At 50.5% G+C, this 23247-nt stretch overlaps 1 protein-coding gene across 2 annotated transcripts in view; it reads right to left on the bottom strand.

Moving 5' to 3' along the window:
* Positions 1 to 23247, bottom strand: part of UBE3B (ubiquitin protein ligase E3B) — a 61387-nt gene that overhangs the window by 18733 nt on the left and 19407 nt on the right. For both annotated transcript variants that reach the window (XM_039226646.1, XM_039226573.1), the window contains 10 exons: positions 18409 to 18514; positions 17987 to 18107; positions 16927 to 17104; positions 15109 to 15272; positions 13427 to 13594; positions 10099 to 10270; positions 8453 to 8571; positions 7723 to 7837; positions 6768 to 6867; positions 1343 to 1462 (listed from right to left, as the gene is read on the bottom strand). In XM_039226646.1, coding sequence (XP_039082577.1) covers positions 1343 to 1462; positions 6768 to 6867; positions 7723 to 7837; positions 8453 to 8571; positions 10099 to 10270; positions 13427 to 13594; positions 15109 to 15272; positions 16927 to 17104; positions 17987 to 18107; positions 18409 to 18514 — 1363 coding nt within the window. The remainder of the gene's footprint in view (positions 1 to 1342; positions 1463 to 6767; positions 6868 to 7722; positions 7838 to 8452; positions 8572 to 10098; positions 10271 to 13426; positions 13595 to 15108; positions 15273 to 16926; positions 17105 to 17986; positions 18108 to 18408; positions 18515 to 23247) is intronic.

The following is a 23247-nucleotide window of genomic DNA, read 5'->3' as shown; positions in this document are numbered from 1 at the left end:
TGTTAAGTAGTGACCAAAACTGCGGGCCGTGTTTTGGAGCGGGGGCGAGGGGCCGGGGAAGTGAAGAAGATTCCTGCTGTTCGGCATGCACACAAGATGCTCCTGCGTGGACACGCATGGCCAGCCTCACCCGTTCCCACAACCAGCGGGGTCCTTGTAGGCGCTTACATTTCTTATCTCTGCTTTTAAGAATGTCAAAAATGTCATCTGGTTACATCTGGTGCCTTTCCCCAGCACACCGCAGGGTCAATCACCAGCGTCCGGGGGGACTGAAAGCAGCTCTCCAGGAAGGAGCGTGAATACCCCAAGGGAGAAAATGAAAATGTGTCGGGGAGGAAGGGCTGCTGCCATGGCCAGTGGCTGGTGGCCAGTTACACGTGGCCATGTGCTATCCTGGGATCCTATGACTGCCCTATGATCCTATGCCCTATGATCCTATGACTGCCTATGATCCTATGACTGCCCTCCACCGCAGGACACGCTAATGAGGAATGGTGGCTGGAGCGAGATCAAAGGTCTGAAGAGCAAGCACGGGCAAATAAACCAGCACAGCCTCTCTTGTGGGCTCGGGGCTCAGTCACCAATTCCACTACCGCTGGTGGGATCAGCACATGTGGGCAGGTGCCACACTGCACAACCCTGGGGGAGGGTATGGCACACACAACGCAGACCTCGCGGTTACATACATTTATTATAACAACGTTCCAGCAGATGGTAGTTGGCGTCTTGTTCCAACAAAATCAATATATTATTACAATTTTCTGATGTATAGAGGTAAAGTATTCTGAGGACAGGCACTAATTTCCGGTCCACATGAAGTTGCCACAGAGTAGTAACCGCAGACACTGGGTTTGGCTGAGGGGAGCCACTTTTTCCTCCCAAGTTCACGTCTACAAAGAACTCCTAGCTCTGTAATAAAAGCACTTCCCAGGATGGCTCAGTAAACTTGCTACCTACACCCCAGCCTCCACGCTCATGGTCGGGAGTCTGGCCAGAGTGCCTACCAGGACAAATGGAGTTTGCACAGACTCGAGCATGCCTGCACACGGCACCTCCTGTCCTCACTGCAAAGAGGCACAGTGTTCAGTGCTCCAGCCCAGGGGCCCACATGGGGAAAGGAAGGGCAGCACTGCACTGCGGGTTCCCAGCACTGAGGACATGTTTACTCAAGTGGCTCTTTGGAGCATCTATCAGGGCAAATGGCCCCATTCTGCTCCCTGAGCCTTGATTTCAGTGTCGTTGGACCAAGGGGAGACAAGAACAGTTCAGAGGCAATAGATCATCCCCTGACTTCCCCACTCCCCATCTCAGAGAGCACGCCTCTTTGTGATGGGCTTCTTACCTCCAACATGCGGGACCGTCGGATTGTGATATGAGTGACGTGGGGAGAGGCCGAGCTAGTTTCCACGAGCCCCAGCTTCTCCTTCTCCTTGGTAACCATGTTTCGGAACAGGAGAACTCTCTAAAATGAGCAAAGGTGAGACCAGGAACTGGGTCAACAGCTGATGATTCCCTGAGACACACTGCAGGGGGCTAATGGAACAAGTCACGTGACAGGCCACCACAACAGGACGCCAATACGTGCTACGGGTCAGAAGTGTCTTGGGCAAAGAGCAGACGGCCCTAAAACACCCTTGGGAATTAGAAATACAGCTGAGTACATGCCAAGGAAGAAAGGCCCCAGAAAGAGTGTTCTGGCTGCAGTCAGAGTCTGGTTAAAAATGGTCTGGGAGCTGGGGTGCCTGGGTGGCTCAGTCAGGTAAGCGCCCAACTTCAGCTTGGGTCATGATCTCACAGTTCATGGGTTTGAGCCCCACACAGGGGTCCACGCAGTGTGGAGGGTCTTTGGGATTCTCTTTCTCTCTCTCTCTCTCTCTGTGCCCCTCCACCACTCACGCTTTCTCTCTCAAAAATAAGCTTAAAAAAAAAGAACGGTCTGGGAGAAAATCATTCTTGTTCAGTCAATAAGTCACTGTAAAAACCTGGTGCTAGAAGACGATACAGAGGCTGCTTTATATAGCTATCCTGCTTTAAAGGAAATCAATGTTAGGAGTTAAAAAACAGAAACATTTCAAAGATAATTTTTTTCACTGTCAGAAATTTCAAAAAACAATCCCACAGAATAAAGGTCCCTGACCTTTTATCAGCCTCGTCCGTACCCTTAAGCACATCATAGGCCCCCTCCCGTCCGTAATATTTCTCAATTATGGTTAGAGAAGAATCCTCTCTCCCCACGGTCAAGAGTCTGATAAGCCCCTTTTAGGAGAGCATGACCCTTCACCCTGTCCTGGGTTTGAGAATCACTGCTGTAAAAGCACCCTGATGATGTCACCTGAATGAAGAAATCAATCTAATCACTGCTGTTGTTTTTTAAAAACGGGAATCCCCTCAAAAGTCAAAAGATGTGTTAAATACAAGAACACAGTCAGGATGATACCACCAGCAGTGGTAACGAGAGCTAATGATACACAGGAGAGGCTAGCGTGCTTACGTTTGATCATCTCACTGACCATGAAGCTAATGTACGGCTGCGGCAGGAAAAGCAATTGCCGACGGCCTCCTGAGGGGGAATGCGTCTGGCAGAGGGGTTACTTCTCAGGGGAGCAGCCTGATGTGGCTGGTTCATGAGCCTAGGAACAAGGGCTGAAGTGCCCTGGATGGTATCAGAGGCTCCCGGGGCTCCGGGACAACGTGGAAGGGAAGAACGGATTGAGCAACAGAGAGGGAGGCTGTGATGGGGATGAAGGGCCCTGCCACGTCTCTCGTCTGTGCAGGGGGAGTGGAGACTTCCAGAACAGGTCTTTAACTCGTGTGGGGCCATGGGGCACGACTGTTGGCTCTCACCCCAAATCTTTAGCAGGATCACCTGAACATGAGGTAGAAGAACAGCTTCCCAGGGCACCTGGGCGGCTCAGTCGGTAAAGCGTCTAACTCTTGATTTAGGCTCAGGTCATGATCTCGCCGTCACGAGATCAAGCCCTGAGTCAGGCCCTGCGCTGATACTGTGGAGCCTGCACGGGATTTTCTGTCTCTCCGTCTCTCTCTGCCCCTCCCTCCACTCACATGCGTGTGCCTCTCTCTCTAAAAACGAATAAATAATCATTTAAAAAAAGTTAAGAGAAAAGCTTCTCATCTGGGTTAATCTGCTATGGGGCAGAGACATCCACCTAGAACCAGAAGTGCAGAGGTGGCTGTGAGAAGGGCAGGAATCAAGGAGAGACTGCGTGGGGCTCTGGTCTCCATGGGGCGTGAAGGAGAAGGTTGGGGGCACCTGTAAGCAGCTCTCAAGGGTCTGAGATGGCAGCAGACATCTGGAAAAGGGTCCTTGTCTCCATTTTGCAGACGAAGACACTGACTCACTCAAAGTCACACAGCTGGTGGACAGGGGCCATGGTCAACCCCGGGACTTGGGCACGGACCACCACACCACACAGTCCCTGCCCACCCTGCATGGCACTAGGCCTTCCAGGCCAAAACCAGGGAGAGAGGCCTCAAGTCCCAGTCAGGGATGAATCGATCGCACATAAAAGTGCAACAGCGGGGCGCCTGGGTGGCTTAGTCGGTTAAGCGTCCGACTTTCGCTTGGGTCATGATCTCGCGGTTCGTGGGTTCGAGCCCCGCGTCGGGCTCTGTGCTGACTGCCAACTCGGAGCCTGGAGCCTGTTTCAGTCTGTGACTCCCTCTCTCTCTGACCCTCCCCTGTTCACGCTGTCTCTCTCTCTCCTGGAAATAAAAAAAAAAAAAAAAGATTAAAAAAAAAGTGCAAAAGCAACATGAGAAAGCACAGAGAAGAAAGTGCTGTGTGCACAAATGAGGCAGGGCTGAAGCCTTTGAAACATGAAGGGAGGTGAGCATAGCTTTGTGGGCCACACACATGAACGATATCAAGAATAGGGAAAGGTATGGCGTTGAGGGTAGATGTCACAGTGACAGACGCAAGACAACGGGCAGGGCTGGAGAGACTCTAACCGCCCTCCCCCCACGTGCTCCGGCAAGAATGTGCAGCACGTGCCCATCAGGAAGGGACAGCGCCCTCGCTGCTATGACATACTGAGCCCTCCTGGACCTGCTGGGGCCATGAAAGGGTCAGGACAGGGGCCAGGGGTCAGGGAAGGGTCTCCAAGAGATGAGAGAAAGAGTTCCTGAACCAAGGACAAAAAGCTGGGATGGCACTCTTCAGCACAATGCAACGTGGATTAGATTACAGCCCGCTCCCAAGTTGCACCAACTAAACTTGGAGCTTCTCAGGCTTCTTGTGCTCAGTACCCCTAGGGGCTCAGGACCATCACAGTACTCCTCAGCCAAAAGAAATACTAACAGTGCTATCTACGAGATGGCGAGGGTCCTAACCACTTGATAAATATTCATGTGCAAAGAGCTTAGTTGTGTTTTAAAAATACACGCACGTGGAAATAAAATTCAGTTTTGTTTTTAAAACCCGGCATAGCAAATGGGGGATCTTCGAAAGGAGCGCTAAGCCCGTGAGCTCGAGCTGGAGCCCCACAGAGTGTCCAGCGAGTCTCACCATGCTCTTCTCAAATGCTGAAAATGCCTTGTGACAAGTCAGGGTCACTCCGCACGGTGTCTGTGACCTGCAGACACATGGGGCGGTGAGCCCAGACTGCACGGGACGGGAATGCCACGGTCTAGGGCTGACCTCAAGGGCACGCGGGTCCAGGGCGGGGTGCTGTGTTTTCAGTCAGACTGCACCAAACTGGACGAGGCCTAGGGGAGGAGGGGCCCGAAGCACGTCCAGGAGGAGTAGCTGGGGAGGGGAAGGATGCTACCCACGGCACAGACGACCCAAGGGCGGACGAGTGTTGTCTGCACATCTTGGAAGATTTAGAGATTCCCCTTGGAATGGTTGTTCAAGGACCAGAGGGTAGAAGTTACAGAGAAGTAAATTAGTTGCAGGTGAGGAAGAACATTCCATCACTGGGAAGAGTAAAGCAACAGATTGGCCAGCGTTGCGAGACTGCAGGTCTTCTATCTGAGGCAAGGTCAGGTGTACTGTCGGGGGGAGGGGGAGGTGCTCCCACCTGGGTGGGGGACGGGGCAGAAGGCGGCACACGTTCCCTAAGTAAGCTCCACAAGGTCCCTTCATCTCTAAGAGGCTCTGCTATCAAGTGCAATAAGAATTTAAACAGCCACATCCGTCTGCCAATCACTACTTGAGAGTAAAGAATGGCAATGTGAGTATTAACATCAAGGTCAGAACAATATCAAAGAGCAGCAAGGAATAAGCATCTCTGAAAAATAAGGTTCAATTTACAAAAATGTGACTTAGGCTCTTTTCTAAAAATGTCTTTTGTCCAAAAAGAAAAAATAGGGGGTGGAGGAAGGGCACCTGGGTGACTCCATCTGTTGAGCATCTGGCTCTTTCGGCTCACATGGTCTTGCAGTTCATGGGTTCGAGCCCTGTGTCGGGCTCTGCACTGATGGCACAGGGGCTGCTTGGGATCCTCTCTCTCCCTCTCTCTCTGCTCCTCCCCTACTTGTGCTCTCTCTCTTTCAAAATAAATAAACTTAAAAGAAAAAGAAAAACGAAAAGAAAGGCACACAAAGACCTGTAAAAGCCTCTTCTGAAGGCGGCTTCAGGCAGACATTTCTGGAGTGTCCACCACGACCAGGGACGTGGGCAGTGCCTTCCCTCATTTCCTGACACTCTGGCCACAGAGTGTGGCCAGACCCTTCCCGAGACTCTCCCGTCCCCTGGGTCCAGGTGCCATGCTGCTGGTTTCCTTCCTCTGAGGAGTCCTCCCCTCATGCTGGCCCTCTGAAGGACAGGTCCCTGGCTGCCTGCCTCCGCCTGGTTCCCTGATCACCCTGTCCGCGTCCATGGGTGCAGCCAGATTTGGACACTGTCCACACGCAGGGTCTCTCTCCACCCCACTGTCTGATGGCCTCGAGCAATGGCAGACACCGCACATGCGGCCTGCTCAAAGCTGACCTCACCAGCACCTTTCAGACCTCCTCTAGCCTGTGCTCCTATCCTGGGGAATGACACCCCCAAGCGCCTGGGAGCCCAAGCCAGAAACCCGCCCACCACCCGAATCTCTCCTTTCCTTCTCTGAATGTCTTTGCTCTCATTCTATCATCTCTCCACCTTCTAAATTCTTTTTTTTAATGTTTATTTATTTTGAGAGAAAGAGAGAGAGAGAGTGTGTGTGAGTGGGGGAGGGGCAGAGGGAGAGAGAGAGAGATTCCGAAGCAGGCTCTAGGCTCTGAGCTGTCAGCACAGAGCCGGACGCGGGGCTCGAACTGACAAGCAGGGAGATCATGACCTGAGCTGAAGTCGGATGCTTAACCAACTGAGCCCCCCAGGCGCCCCTAGAAGGAACCTTCTAAAAACACAGCTCTGAACAGGTGCCCCCGAAGCTGATACTGCTCCAACGGCTCTGCCCCTGGTTTGCAAGGTCCTTCCAGCTCCAAGCCTTACAGCCACCCTCGGCTCCCCGGCTCTCCTTCACGTCCTCCACAGCCAGACCACACACCGGGCCTTCCACTGGAGCGCAGTCTCAAGCAGCCGGGCCTGTAACTACTGGAGGCCTCTCCTGACTCCCTTCCCCCTGTTCGCAGCTGGCCCTGGGCCCCAGCCTGGGCTCCCGCAGCACCCATCCCTGTAACACGCACCCACGGCCAGAGCTGCCAGCTCACACTTCTGTTTCTGTACTCGGCTGAACGCCTAACATGGAGGGAGACCCTCTCTCCGCCCGCAGGTGCTGGGGCAGAAGGATGCGCGGGGCCCAGCTCTGAGAGCGACTCACGTTTTTGTGGGGAATGACATGAGGGATGTACTGCAGGATCAGCTGCGCCCGTTTTCTGTCCTTGTCCAGTTCTTGGAAGAGCACGCTAGGTTTGAGATCCCTTCAGAAGGAAGGCACGGGTCTGGGTTATTACAGGGCAGCCACTCTCCAGTGCAGGGGCGGCCAGCCTGCCGCCAGTTTTGTAAATGCGGTTTCGGCGGGACACGACCACACCCATCCACTGTGCCTCGTCCCTGCTGCTCTCACGCTACAGGCAGAGAGGAGTTCTTGCAACAGAGATGATGGTCTGCAAAGCCTAAAAGACTTAACTCGCTGGTCTGCCAGAGCCCACTCCAGTGCCACAACACAAGAGCTGAAAGGTCACTGATAAAAAACCGCAGACGTCTTGGGGCACCAGGGTGGCTTGGTCGGTTAAGCGTCCGACTCTTCATCTGGGCTCAGGTCATGAGCTCACAGTTCGTGAGATGAAGCCCTGCGGCAGGCTCTGCGCTGAGAGCATGGAGCCTGCTGGGGATTCTGCCTCGCCCCCTCTCTGCCCCTCCCCAGCTTGCTCTCTCTTAAAAAAAAACAACAAAAAACAAAACTGCAGGCATCTTACATTGAGTTGTAAGTGAATTTCCTTACCCTACTCCCCAAAAAGCTAGCTGTAGTTTTTATCCTGCTCATTCAGTTGATAAAAACCACCCTAAATTCTCATAACCTGCCGCTTAGTTTAGCTACAAGAACTTTCTTCCCGATTGCTAACTGTGGCTTGGCTTTGTCACCATTACTGAGCTCTAACCACCCCCAGGGTAAGCACATCCTCACAGACACCAACTGCTAGGCGGTCTGTCCTCCCAGGTGGTCAGAGGCTGAGGGAGAGATGAAGACCCCTCAGCCCCAGAGCACGAGACTGACCGCCTGACGGAGGGGAGCCCAGCCCCTGCACCCCCGCTCGCCCAGCCCCGCTCCTCACTTCCGCAGCCAGTGGTCCTCGGGGGCGAAGCGCCGCCGGCAGTCCCTCTCGTACAGCACCATCAGCCAGCCGTGGACAGAATGGAACAGCTCCAAGGTGTCCCCCTTGGCGTTCTCTGTGGGCCAAAGAGATGGGAGAGCTATATGCACAGAGCCGGTCGGGGCTGGCGAGGAGGACGGGGTCTTGGCTCTGCTGGACACCAGATCCCCCACCCCCCCGCCCCCGAGGTCTTGGTCTCCCTCGCCCTGGGGTCTACGTGGAATAACAGAATAAAAGCTGTCCTGGGTACGTCCTGAGTGTCTGCAGGACCCTAGGGTCTCAGACACAGTCACCCCACTGCCTCCCACTAGCAGGCCATCCCAAGGACCTTTTCAATCTCAGGAGCTGTGTACTAAGCAAACTGGAAGTACTTTAGGAGGTGAGCTCGGATTTGGCACGTGACCTGACACGTGTTTTCTTTTCACGGAAATCGACTCAGAGAAGCAAAGGGAGGTTCAGGGCAGAATCATCATTGTTAATAATCCTTCACACCTACACGTACATCCTGAAGGGAGATGTAAGACTTCCGTATTTGCACCTACTATCTTAAGAGGCCGCAGACAGAAGAAGTAAAACTTCCAATCATGTGACTAAACGTGCCTGTTCAGTTAGCTGTGGCGGGCAGTGACGCCAAGAATGATGTCGACGTTCTGGACCGCGTGCGGCACAAGGGCCGGCATCTTTACCTTACCTACGATTCCATCCCAGATCATCTTAAACACAAAGGAGTTCAGGAAAGAGGAGATGGTGACCAGCTCTTCCAGTTTGAATGAGATTTGTTCTTCATAAACTTCGATGTCGTCAAGGATCCTGAATCAGATGGAAAGATAGTCACAACCGCCCACCGAGGAAAGGGGGAAAATGAGATGTGTATCTCTTATTAGACACACAGAAGCTCACGAAATAAGCTCTGATGGGTAGGATTTGCTTCAGGAGAACCTGGAGGGGAGAGCGGGTGGGGGCAGAGGTGAAGCAAATGCGACCACGTGCGGATGAGTGTGGAAGCTGGTAATGGGCACGTGAGGGGTCCTTCTACCCTCCTCTCCACTTTCTATTATTTTGAAATTGTCCATAGTGAAAATTTTAAAGCCACAGCTGAGAGAGGAAAACAACAAACTCTCTATATTTTTCTTATTCATAAGGATCCGACTGCAACATCTTAATTCATGCCTATCCACGCCTATCCAGAAACCCTGACAGAGTCTGTGCTCACTGAGCAAAGCTGTAGAATCTTCCTCTGCATCTGCTGCAGCCAATAGTGACCCTTAGTAGGTACCGGAGGAGTGTTTATGAGGGAATAAATAAATACATGTTTGAAAGAATGTGTGAATAAATGGACTGTTTAAGGTACAGGTCTACCTGAAAATTTCCTAAGTCTGCTCCATTCACTTTAAAGCACTATTCGCTCTTGGATCACCCTGGACCCAGCCCTTCAGGGTGTCATTACCCTTGCTCTTGCCTCCAACTGCTCACGGAGCCCCTCTCTCCGCGATTCTTACCCAATCTGCCACCTACGTGTCCCTGATACCCTCCTACCCAGTGTCTTCTGCCATGAATGTAACTGCCTGGGGCCCATTCTCATAATTCTTTACCAACCTTTGGGAAAAAAATGGAATGAAAAGAATACCAAACACACAAGCAGACACATAAGCTGAAAAAACAAAAGAATGAACTGGGACACATTTGTTAGTTCCCCACCCTGAGCACTACACTGAGAACTTGACTTTCCTTTTCTCACGTACTCCCTATCAGATGGCTGATATTTCCATTCTTTGAAGGAGTAAGCTCAGGGTGGTTAAGAAACTTGCCTAGGGTCAGCGATAATAATGACAAGAATAACAGCCCTTCCTAAGTGTCCCTGTGCTAAACACTTTGTGCTTTATCTCCTTCAATCCTCACCGCATAGCCCAGAGACACGTGCTACTCTTGTTCCCACTTCGAGATGAGGAACCAAAGGCTCAGAAAGGCGGAGTCCCCTTGCCCAAGGTGTCTCAGGAAGTGGCTCACCCAGGACTTGCATCCCCACACTCTGGCTGCGGAACTTTCCAGGTAACTGTCTAACCTAAATGGTGGAGCAGTGATTTGAACCCAGCTCTGGGAGACCCCAGAGCCCACATTCTGTGGTACTAACCCAGCTCCCCTGGAAGGATGGAACTAAGAACTGCTGAACCCCCACTATGTGCCACCTATTCCATAATCGTTTTCTTGTCTAATAACCCTGCCACATGGCTCCAGAGGATGGCGGTAATCACATCAGCAACCACTTCCTTACTGACACTGTAACTGGGCTTCTCCACGTTCTAGGAGAGGAACCCAGGACCACAGCAGTCAACCTACGTGACGAGGTGCCGGGAGCAGTCACAGAACAGCGTCAGCATGGCCAAGAGCTGCTTGGACTCTTCGGTGTCATTGTTGAGGCACTCCGAGAAGAGCTTTAGCCCTCCATGGGGCCCCAGCTCACAGATAAACGCCCACAGTTTGGGGAGCAGGTCATCAAGGTAAGTGAGTCCTGGAAAAGGACAGAAAAACCCAAGCTTCAGGTGGGGGCTCCCTCTGGTTCCCAGTTTCTCCTCCCCACTGGGGGAACAAAACACTTACTCCTGTTATTGGACATTTAATGGGTGTGAAAGAAGGTGCAGTTACTAAGAAGAATCCGGTCACCACCAGAGTAATGACGGCAATAACAGCTAACGTTTAATGGCGCTTTCCGTGTTCCAGATGTCATTCTTAGTACTCTGTGTGCATTACCACCTTTCTACCTCGTGAGATACAACATTACCTCTATCTCATAAGGGGAGAAACTGAAGCCTGGAGACCTGAAGTAATGAGCCCCAAATCACCCAGTCCAGTAAGTATCAGAGCCAAGAAAAGGAACCCAGGTCTGTTTGACTCAGTGTTTACATTTTAAATCAGGGATTCACAAATTTTTTCTGGAAAGGCCTAGAGTCAGTACTTTCAGGCTCTGTGGGCCTGGCCTCACACCCTGCCACACTACTGAATGCTACCAGCATAGCACAAAAGTAGCCACAGACAAGATGTAAATGAATGGATGGGCTGTTTCAATAAAACTTTATTTACAAAACCAAGTGGTGGGCTGCATTTGGCCCATAGGCTGAAGTCTGCTGAGCCCTGCTTTAAACCATCTTTCTGGCTCACCTACACTTGGCAAAGTTTCCTCTCCTGTACTATTCTACCTTTGTTAAAAATGGGAAAGCGATGCAAGCACTTAACCCTGGGTGAAGCACAGGACATTTTAGGAACACTTCCCAATGGCTACAAGGCCTCACACACACAGGCTACACCACTGTTACATGTTAAGTCTATTAGTACAGCTATTGACTCAGAGTCTGGCTCTGAAATTCCATGTATCTCTGAATACACAATAAGGTGTGTACCTCAAATGATTCCTTATATTTCACTCTATGTTGGAGTCCTTATAATAGGCCTCATTTTACAGGGTACTCTGAATCACCTGGCTTTGAACAAAGAACTGCTTCAGGAAGATATATTAGCCTGGAGAAGGAGCAGATGACGGACTCAATCAGTGCTGCTAAATGCTTAGACTAGGGGGGGTCTAAAGGAACTAGAGAGGAGTGCCCACTTAGCTCTTATTCCTAAAGGTCTGAGGTCACATTTTTAAGTGAGCAGGACGTGGTCATGGAATGCAGAACCCTCACAGTTTAAAAACAGATGGAGACAGAAGCAGAGTGAGTAGTCACACTGTGGCGACCACAGATGTACTCCCACAGGACAATAAAGGAAGAGCACCTACTGTCACATCCTGGGAATGTCCTCACGGTGGGGACGAAAATGCTCGTTTGCAGCCTCAGACCTGGATTCAACAACGGCTGTGTCTGGAGCAACCCCGACAGCAGCGAAGACGTGGGGCTCTGGAGAGCTGGGCCAGGGGACAGCATGTGGCCGCCACATGCACGTGAGGAGCGGGAGCAAAGTGCGTTACCTCACGTGATCTGCTGTGTGTGCCGCTAAACAGGCAGACCGAACATTCTACCAACACTTTAGACTAGTTTATCTCATTCTTAAAAGGAAGTATTTTCCAGTTAGCCAAGAGAAGTTCTGGGTTCCCTCACTGGGACAATGGGGGATGCCTGAATGTGTGGTCACCTCAAAAGGCTGAACACAGGCCATCACCTCAAAATCACATCACTCAATATATTTCTCAAGGCCTCGCACTGGGTGCTGGGGTCCTGGGCTTGGTCTGGGCCCTTTTTCTTCTGCTTTTGCCCTCTCCCGAGGGAACCCTGGGCCCAGGGCCTTACGCACACGCCTCTGCTCGCGTCCCCACACCGTCCACTCACGGGCCTGCCTGGCACCTCGCATTCCTCACGGCCAAACAGGGCCCCTCCCAGCTGGCCTCTCCAGTTGCAAATGCAGCACCGTCCACAGGCCAACTGTCCGGCCTCACCCTTGAAGCCTCTAGCTGTCACTCACCCAAGTCCAATCTTCCTCTGGGACCTGTAGACGCGACTTCTAAAACACATCAGATGCCCCTGCTCTCAACCCTGCCCCCAGGCCAGTCCCGTTCTGCCCCACAGGGGAGCTCTGGCAGCGTCCGGGGACAGGCAGGGTTCGCACAACGGGGAGGCACGGCCGGCAGGTATGACGACAGGGCTGCTCAACACCCTAACACCGGACAGGATGGCTTCCACCACGAAGGATCATCGGGCCCGAAACGTCAGCGGGGCTGAGGCTGGGAAACCCTGCTCAGTCCAGGCCCACAGTCTGATTACTTCCACGGTCACAGTGCCCGTCACGACAGCAACTACGTGCTTCCCTTGCTTACAGCCCATCTCCTCACACCTCGAATCCCCTGGGGAAGGGACCCTGGCTGTCTTAGTCACCTCCGTATCCTCAGGGCCTGGCACCCACAGGTGCTCTATCGACACGTGAAGATGAGGAGGTGGTAAGCGTGAAAGAGAGAGGTGGTGGCAATTTAGGACGTAAAGAAAGGTAAAATGAAACAGAAAGTTCTAAATCCTTTATGTAGTCAGCAGCCTTATGGCTTCCAGCCCTGTCCTCATAACACCGGTTCCTGTGAGCAAGGCCTGCCCCGCACTGGAAAGCCCCCAACACCCACACCCTGTGCTCATGGGACAGGGGACCGTCTTCCTTGCTCAGCTAAGAAGGAAAACGCTGGGCAGACCCATGTGATAAGATATTATGTGGCCAATTAAAATGACATTTTGGAAAAACTGTTGACCAGGATAAAGTGCTTCTAAAGCGATTAATGGAAACGGTAATTAATGTAAAGGGTACAACTATATATTTCAGTCTAAATACGTACACATGTATAGTTCACTCAGGCACAGGTGGTTATCTTTGGACAATGGGATTAAATACAGTCTAGGTTTTCTTTTTTTCTTCCCTGGTTTTCTACTCAGGAAAAACATTAATGTTTGAAAGCAACTGGCACTCCACAATGAAAGTAAGAGCCAGGCCACAGGAACAAGCTGGCAGCACCAGGGCTGAGGCCAGCGTGAGCCACCTAGCTGAGGAGTGCCAGCCTATAAGGGGAAGAGGTCAAAAATGACCTCCTTCAAAATCTATTCTCTGAGCCAAGGAAGCCAGAAGAAAATCAGCTTTTTCTAAGGAAAGCCATCCCCCAAATGTCGGAGACAGAAGACGCCACCTCAGGCCCCCAAACCTGTGAGTATCTGCAACCGGATCTGGGTCAGCGTCGTCAGCGAGGTCTGGTAGAGGACACAGATGCTGCAGACCTTCTGGACCTCCGCAGAGTCCACCCGCTTACCCCCAACAGGCCTGAGAATATTCCGGACTGATGCGGACTTCTGAAACGCGCGCTTCAGGAGGTCTGGCACGGAGAGGAGAAGGGGTGTGTGAGCAGACGCTCGGCCATCTGCCCAGGTTCACTCTGTAGGAGCCTTTCGATAAAATGCCTCATCTACAGCCAGGGCTGGACAGTAGGGCGGCTGTTCTGGCTCACGGTCTCTCTTTGGGATACATTAGAAAAGCACTAACAACAGGCTTTTAGGTGGGCCCCGAAAACCTCCTCAGAACATCAGAAACTGTTTCAGAACAAGCCAGGCACATCTGTCTCCGTCAGGGGATTCTTTTACTTCGCCTCTGGACTTCAGAACCCACCAGGTAAAAATTCGACTGTATTAGGGGATGATGGGTGAAGGTGGGGGCCCGGTTGATTCTCAGTTCTCTGCTCTCAGAGGGAAGCGGCATCAACCTCAGGTACTGATACCTGGTCTGGGCTGTGCTCACTGTAGTTGTAAACCTTCCCACTTACATCTACATCCTGCTGGAGCAGCACTGGGCCCCTGCAAGATGGGGCTCTGCACCATGCTGGCTGGCAGAAAAGTCACCATGACTCTGGAAATCTGTCACAGGTGGGCAACTCTACTGAATTCTGTGTCACTGGCATTTCCTGAACTTTTCTTAGAGTGGACAACAAAAAACCTTTCCACGGAACCCATGACTGATTCTGCTGTAGGAGCAATGTGGAGGTGGGCAAGCCAGTGCCCCAGTGTCCTCTGCATATGGACTGTCACATGGGAGACTTTCCTTTATCATTAGGAACTCAGAAAGGCTCTACTTCCCTTAAGAAATGAACCTTCCAAGGCACCTGAGTTGCTCGGTCAGTTAAGTGCCTCTTAGTCTGATTTGAGCTCAGGTCATGATCTCACGGTTTGTGAGATGGAGCCCCACACTGGGCTCTGCGCTGACAGCACAGAGCCTTCTTGGGACTCTCTCTCTCAATAAATAAACATAAAAAAAATTGGGGGTACTGGGGTGGCTCAGTTGGATAAGGGTCCCACTCTTGATTTTGACACAGGTCATGATCTAACGGTTTGGGGATCAAGCCCCATGCTGGGCTCTGTGCTGACAGCGCAGACTGCTGGGGACCCTCTTTCTCCCTCTCCCTCCGCCCCTCCCCTGGTCAGGCTTTTTCTTTCTCTTTCTCTCAAAATAAATAAACTTTAAAAAAAATTAAAAATTTAAGAAACGGGCCTTCCTTCTTCCTGCTAGTGAAGAGTAAGAAAAGATCTCCCATCCCCTTTTCATTTTAGCTTCTAGAAATTCAGCACTTGCCAAATGCAAGTTTAGAGACAACGACCAGGCCCTTGTGGACCGTCCATCTGCGGGAGCTCTTCTCTATGTGTGACCTCGGCTTCGTTCACCTATTGGAATTTCCCTGGTCCTTGTTTTCTATTCCCGAGGATTTTCTACTGCAGTTTTGCTAAATGTGAACTTGGCTCAGCGGTTAAGACCTTCGTGGGGGGAGTTTGCGTGTCACAAGACGGAGGGGACAGGGCACTCAGGGACGGCTGGACTGCCCGAGCCAGGCAGAGCACTTACTCTTCACGGGGAGCACGTTCTGGGGGGAGGCTGGCTGTGCATGCACTGGCTCCTGGTTCTCCAGTAGCTTCTTATTCAGGATGTCACTGAAGAAGATCCGGATGAGAGGCACCCCCCAAAGGAACTGCAGCTGTTTGGTGATCAAGGGCATGGACTCATTAAGGCTAGGAGAGAGCAGGACCGGGGGTCAGCTTTGGCTGCTGGATGGCCCAAGGAGAGCCCACTCAGCTCCCCAGCGGGCCTTCCGCTCTGAGGAGGGGCTTCAACCCGCCACTCAAGGCGAGCGCGAGGGTAAGAGAACGGGGGCCTAGACTCCTACGGCACTGGCCTGTCTTCTCTGCCGCCCAAGGGCCGCCAGCCCCGCCCCCCATACTCTGCCTCCCCATCTCTGTTCTGACCCCACCCCACTTACCGCCAGACTACAGAAGCAATCTGCGGTCTGCGGCACCGTCTGCTTCTTCACCTCTAGCCTGCAGGCCTGGCCTGTGAGTCTCCCTGACCCCCAACCTCCTGAAAGTCTCCTCGCTCCACGCAGCAGCACTCACAGAGGACTCACACTCCCAACGGCCGCCTCATCACCTCCCGGCTCAAGATCCTAAGATGGCATCCATGGCTCCCAGCACCACAGTGGAAACACCCGTGAGCACAAGCCAGGCCTAGATGAAGGCCCTTCACATGCCTCATCTCCTTCAACCCTTGGGAACAACACTATCCGAGACTGTGAAGACGACCCCCGTGTTTCAGGCTTGGAGCAGAGCAGGCTGCTCACGGCTGGCCTCCCCGGCCCTCCTGAGGCTCCCCGCACACATGCTCCACTCTCTTCAGGCTGGACTACCACGCTGGGGCCTGTCATCGGCTGGCCATCTGCCTTTCCAACTGGATGGCACTCCGGTACGAGGAAAAGGGAGACTCTCCTGGGGGTTTTCTCCCCCGGCGCTCATTCTTTGTTTCACAGGCATCTGCCAGGGACCCAGGCAGCTACGTGAACAGGAAAAGAGCTGGAAGCCCCAGCCACCTTCACTCCTGAGACCCGCCCCATCTCAGCATGGGGGGTGGGGTGGGGGGTTTGCTTTCAAATTTGTGATGCCATTTACTTAATCTCTCTCTTCTAGCCTAGCATTTTTAATGTTTTTGAGTCCTTTAGTTAAAACACTTTAAAATTTATATTCCACCTCCTGAAAAGGATCTGAGGAGACCTCTACCCACTTTCTGTCATATGTCTTAGTTTAGCATCTCCAAAAGATGGCAGTCTAGGGAGTCAGGAAAAGTAATATTGAAAAAAAACCAGGGTTGACAGATAAGGTTCATAACTGACTAAAGAATGAAATACAAAATAAAACCATCTCAAAAAAAACTATTGAGGGGCACCAGGGTGGCTCAGTCAGTTGAGCGTCTGACTCCTGATCTTGGCTCAGGTCACGATCAATCTGTGGGTTTGAGCCCCAGATTGGGCTCTGCAATGATGGTGTGGAGTCTGCTTGGCATTCTCTCTCTCTCCCTCTCTCTCTGTCTCTACCCCCAAGCATGTGCATGCTCTCTCTCAAAATAAATAAACTTAAAAAAAAAAACCCTATTGATATTTACAGGTAAAAAAAAAAGAAACTAAAGGGACAGTCACACAGTTGTCTCTGGGTGGTAGCATAATGGGATGGCTTTTATTCCCTTTTGGTCTTATCTAGATTTTATCCAGTGAATATATATTACTTTTATAACAAGAAACAAGACAGCAGAAGCTGGAAGGAAGCTGGAAGGAAGAAGGGGAAGGTGGTGAGAGGCAGGCAGGAGACAAGAAAGGCGGTGATTTGCCCCAGGACTTACCCATAGTCCACAGATTGGGAGAACCAGCCGAGGACGGGGTGCCAGTGTGTCAGATTGGATTTCTTCTGGGACACGTACTTCTGACAGTAGCACAGCATCTGGGTCAGCAAACTCACGAACCCATCTGTCTCCTCCTCTAACACTTTGGGGCTGAGGGAGCCCAGCTGCAGAAGGTTGCCTACAAAGAGAGAGGGCCGAGTGCATGGAACCCCGGGTAGACCCACCTCGTCACCTCACAGCCCTGCCTTCTGCTGGGAGCTCTCGTGGTCACGGCCACGTCCATGCGCAGGGAGAAATTCCACGCAAAGAGGCAGCCGGCAGCTGGCAGTGGCCACTCTGTAGTGCACGTGGCTTCTGAGCCCGCCCTGCCGCAGAGGAGCTGTGCGGCCCTCAACCAGCCTCTCGAATCTGCTTCCTCATCTAGAAGACTGGAATAATGATCCCTACCCTTGCTGTCAGGACAACGTGTGGACTCATGTGCAGGCGTGTGTGAGCTTCAGTTAGCATATAACACTTCGGTACGACACAAAGGTCTGAAAATCGAGTCAGTGTAAGAAGTGTCCTTTGGAAGGACATCTGAGAGTGCTGGGAAGTCACTCACCATGAACCCCCTTAAAATTTGGCCCAAGGACCTTTATTTCATATTAAAAAAAACCCCAACTTCTAAGTGGTGAGCATTAAGCTCTATCCATTCTCTTTTGTCCTTTCTTTACTTACAAGGAAAACGTAAAATAGATGATGCAGGCTCTGATCTAAACACCGCCCGGCCATGCCCTCCCTTCTCTCTTGAGATGAGAATCACCCAGGTGACTCCTCCCATTTTCAGTCGTCTCTTGGCTGACAGGAAGCTGAGGGCCGACACCTAACACTGTCACTCAACCAGGTTTTCCAGATGCTATATTTTCCATCAGTTTTCAATTCTACATGTCTATTTTATGTATCTGAGCACATGTCTTTTATTGTTAAGTACTTCTAATCGTTACTAAAAACAGACCACGATCTCCAGAGCAGTGAAAAGCAAGACCGTTCGGGTTTTTCCTGACCAGCCACAGACACTCACCCATCAGACAAAGCGTATGGCATCCTTCTAAGCTTTCACATACTTCACGGCATCGGTCTTCGTTTCTTAAAAATGTGATGAATTTACGAAGCATGTCATGAGATTCTAAAACGGTGAGGCGCTGCAAACAATTGCAGAGTGTTAAGGTAGAAGCCACGGGCAGGATTCCCACTAGAGCATGAACCTGATCGTTTGCACATCAACACTTAGATGCCAAGCATGCTCTCGGTGGTCAGAAGAAAATGAACAAAGATGAGGCCCTGGCTCTCTCGGCTGCTAACACGGGTGCGTCTACAGCAGCTGCTGGTTTAGAACGAGTATCAGTAGAAGAGGTGGCAACGAACAGAGAAAACATTTTACTCTCTAATTTCTATGAAGACGGCAAAAATGGACTGGGGGTGGGGAAGAAGAGAGCCACTTACCTCAGGGGTCACTGTGCTGAGGTGAGTCACGAGAGCAGGCACAGACATGATGTGGACGAGGAAGGGCCGAATCAGACTGTCTGAAAATTGTGCGGCGATCACAGGGCTAGACACAGACAGGTCGCCTTATTCACACAGGTTTGCGTGTGGCTCCGGCACCAAAGAACCGCTCTGCCAACGGCCCCAACTCCCTTGAAATTATGCCTCCCAGGAGTTCTGGGGAAAACTAAAGGCTGAAAATGGGGACATCCACTGGGGGAGGGGTGAGTCAGTGACACTACAGTCAGAGGGCACTGCTATGAGATATCAGTTTTGAAATTTACGGACATGAGAGAGCATTCATGCTGTAATGAACTTTATTTTTTATTAAAAGAAATTTTTATGTCTATTTCTTATTGAGACAGAGAGAGGTCAGAGTGAGAGGGAATCTGAAGCAGGCTCCAGGCTCTGAGCTAGCTGTCAGCACAGAGCCCAACGTGGGGCTTGAACCCACGAACTGTGAGATCATGACCCGAGCTGAAGTCGGACGCTTAACTGACTGAGCCACCCAGGCGCCCCAGTGCTGTAATGAACTTTAAAGAAGGCAGGCGAAAAAACTACGTTCATAGGAGACCAGGGAGGAGGCAGTGACTGGGAGGAAGGAACAGAGCTTCTGGAATGCTGGTTCTGTTCTATTTCTCAATGGGGATGGTGCTTATGCAAGTGTGTTTACTATGTGACAAATCACCAAGAATTCTCACTTCAATGAAGCAATTTGTTTTAAATATATATTATGATAATAATTTGTGTGTGTGTATGTCTATAAACCCATATGTATATGCAAGTAAAAACACAAGGAGACAGATTTAGGAAAATGTTAACAATGTAACTATGGGTTGTAGAATCATGAGAAACATCTTTTCTTCCTTGTATTTTTCTGTTTTATCCAGGCTTTCTACAGTAAGCATGTATAACCTCCAGGATCAGAAAAAAAGATAAACATTATTAAAATAAGATAACGACCCCTACCTCATACACCTCATAATATAGCTCGAGTATATTAAGAATGAACTTGAAATGGATTATATGCCTAAATGCTAGTGTTATAACTAAAACTACAAAAACTCTTACAAGAAAACAGGAATAAACCTTTGTGACTTTGGGTGAGGCAATGATTTCTTAGGACACAAAGATCGTGAATAAAATTTAAAACGTTTGCGCTTCAAGAGACACCATCAAGGAAGTGAAAAGACAACACGGAGAAAGGAAGGAAATATTTGCAAGTGATCACCTGATAAGGAACTTTTATTCGGGACATATAAAGAACTCAGAGGTCAACAACAAAAGATGAATAATCCAATTAAACAATGGGCAGAGTATCTACACAGACATTTCTCCAGAGAGAGAGAGATACAAATGGCTAGAGAGCACATGATGAGACGGTTGACATCACTGGCTATCAGGGAACTGCAGATCCAAACAGCAGTGAGGGAGCACCTCGCACCCACACGTGGCCATGATAGAAAAAGACAAGTGCTGGTGGGAATATGCAGAAACCGTAACGCTCATTCACTGCTAGTCGGAACGTCAGACAGGGCAACGACTTTGGAAAAGTCTGGCAGTGCCTCAAAGAGTTAAGCACACTGTGGCCCCATGAGCCAGCAATTCCACTCCTAGGAATATATGGGAGAGAATGAAAACTATGTCCGCACAAAAAAACTTCACGCAGAAATGTTCACAGCGGCACCATTCAGGATAGGCAAAAACCAGACACAACCCAAAGGTGGCACAGCCATACCACAGAGTATTACTCAACCGTAAACAAGAACAAAGAACTGGTACATTCTACAAGGCAGATACACACGTGTACAAAGGGGAAGAAGCCAGGCACGGATGACCACACAGTGCAGGGTTCCATTTATGTGGAACGTCCAGAACAGGCAAATCCCGAGGGAGGGAAAGAGGAGTGGTTGCTGGGGACTCTGGGGGGCGGTGGGAGTGGGGGAAGGAGTGTGACTCTAATGGGCACGGGATTTCTTTCTGGGTAATTAACATGTTCTGGAATGTTCTGGTGATGGTCGCACAATTCTGCAAATGTACTAAAAACCAGTGAATTGTGTACCTCAAATGAGTGAACGGTAGGACATGTGAATTACAATTCAAAAGAAATTGTTATTTACGAAAACACCAGAAGCTGTGCAGGAAAAAAAGAGGTCATAAGGACTTATGGGGGGGCTCCTGTGTGGCTCAGTCAGTTAAGTGTCTGACTCATGATTTCAGCTCAGTTCATGATCTCACAGTGATGAGATCAAGTCCCTTGTCAGGATCTGCGCTGGGTGAGGAACCTGCTTGAGCCTCTCTCCCTCCTTCTCCCTCTGTCCCTTCCTAGCTTGTACATGGGCGCGTGCGCTCTCTCTCTCTCTCTTTCAATAAATTAAAAAAAAACAAATGTACAGGAGGAAACTGATCTCTTCTAGCTAATGTGCTCCAATGGCAATGATAAGTATGTTAGCAGTATTTAGACAATCAGAATTTGTGTTATAAACTTTCACTTTCAGGAGTACATTTGTGGACAAGAAAACTGCATGAGGCTGAAATGCTCAACGTATCAGTGTCTGTGTCAACCACCTGTCTGTAGGAGGCTGTCCAACCAAGCTAAGTTCACTGAGCTGAGTTGGACAAAAGATAATTCTCTAAAAAGGGGATCGAGTTTTTTTCTGTGTGTTAGAAACAGGTGTAGATCAGGACCAAGCAATCACCTAGACAGAGGAAAAAGCACACCTCAAGAGAATGCCACCAAAGCTGTGACTTATCACTTCCCACTTCCAAGAGGACGGCTGCGTCACCAAGGGGGCACCAAGGGCAGGACCCCACCCTGAGCCATAACCCGGAGTGACTCAGTCTGACCGACCAGGAAGGAGGCAGGGCTGCCTCGAGGGAGGCCAGTCTCAAAAGGTCACACACACAGGCCAGGCACTCGCTTTCCCTCAATGCCTTGTTCTGTGCATCCCCGCATGAAGCCGTCAGACACCTCCTCTGGGGGGCCTGGGGGCTCAGCCGCCTAAGCATCTGACTCTTGGTTTCAGCTCAGGTCATGATCTCATGCTGTGTGAATTCAAGCCCCATGTCTGGCTCCATGCTGACAGCAGGGAGCCTGCTTGGGATTCTCTCTCCCTGCTCATTCTGTCCCTCCCCCACTCTTTCTCTTTCAAAATAAGTAAACTTTAAATTTTTTTAAATGTTTTATTTATTTCTGAGAGAGAGATAGCGTGAGCAGGGGAGGGGCAGAGAGAGAGAGGGATACAGAATCTGAAGCAGGCTCCAGGCTCTGAGCTGTCAGCACAGGGCTTGACACGGGGCTCGAATGCACGAACCGTGAGATCATGACCTGAGCCGAAGTGGGACGCTTAGCCGACTGAGCCACCCAGGCGCCCCGAAAAATAAGCAAACTTAAAAAAAAAAACAAAAAAAACGCTTCCTTTAAGCTTTGCAATTGTTGCACTTGAGCCCCCTTCTATAGACGTCCTGCTAGGATGCTGCGTGACCAGGGGCACGTGCCTTAACCTCTCTGGGCCTGAGCTTCCTCATCTATAAAACCAAGATTAGAGAATGTGGTGAGGAGTCGGTTAATGAGGGTAAAAATCTTAAAACAATCGTGTGGCCCACAAATGTTGGCTATTTGCATCATAGGATTTAGCAATTGCATCCAAACGCATCGCTTACGATTGCACAGACTTTCAGTAGTACATCCCAGTATGACAAAGCCACCAGCTGTTTTGTTTTAAAAGGTCCTGGCCATGTTCGATTACATACAAGTACTCAGAGGGGAAAAAGGACATTATTTAAGGAGAAGGCTGGAGAGCTGCCCAGGCAGAGTGAGTCAACAGGCTCTAACGTACAGAATGAAAAAGTCTAAGGTGATGGAGGCAACCATATTCTTAAAGGAGAAGGAACATGCCGGATTGGCTGGATGTGACCTTCTCGGTGACTCACTCTGAATTACAACACGCTGGGACGGGCGAGGGACGCTGGAACAGAAAGAAGGACTTCTGTCCTCAGGAGACAGAGGAGGTGGCAGTGCAGCTGCCCCGCCCTGGAGCTCAGGCACCTGTGTGTCAACCCTTCCCTGCCCCCGACACGCGGGGAGAGTGGGCGATGCTGCAATGGGCTGCTCCAGAAGGTGACTCAGAGAGAGACGCTGCTGGAAAACCTGTCTGCACCTACGTCTCATGACTCATTAAATACGACTCCTCTCAGTGTCGGAAAGGAAGGTGTAACCGTTTCTGAAGCAGTCTGGTCTACTGCTGTAACTACAGCACTGCTGGCGGACCCGTTCCTTCTCGGAAGGATCTCGCCTCTAGGAATGGGCTGTCCGACGCAGTAGCTATGTGTGGCTCCTAGCCGCTTAAAATGTGGTTAGTTCAGATGCAGATAGGCTTTAAGGGTAAAATACACACCAGGTTTTGAAGACTCAGTATGAAAAGAAATAAATGATTAAGTTAATTTGTTTTAAGGTTTATTATTTATTTTTGAGAGACCGAGTGTGAGGAGGGGAAAGGCAGAGAGAGAGAGGGAGACAGAGAATCTGAAGCAGGCTCCAGGCTCTGAGCTGTCGGCACAGAGCCCAACGCGGGGCTCAAACCCACAAACAGTGAGATCATGACCTGAGCTGAAGTCAGATGCTTAACTGCCTGAGCCAAGTAGGTGCTCAAGTTAATTTTAACTAAATTAAGAATTTAAAAGACTGACTACGTGTGGAAATGGTTTTATTTTGGATATACAGTTTTTAAACAATTTCCCCCTTTTTTTGGACTTTGAAAATGTGGTTCTCATTGCAGAGAAGGCTGCTCTAAACCAGCC

This window comes from Hyaena hyaena, unplaced genomic scaffold (genome assembly GCF_003009895.1).
Source record: "Hyaena hyaena isolate Hyena2069 unplaced genomic scaffold, ASM300989v1 scaffold_0, whole genome shotgun sequence".
Classification (NCBI taxonomy): domain Eukaryota; kingdom Metazoa; phylum Chordata; class Mammalia; order Carnivora; family Hyaenidae; genus Hyaena; species Hyaena hyaena.
This window is presented reverse-complemented; position numbering and strand designations above follow the sequence as displayed.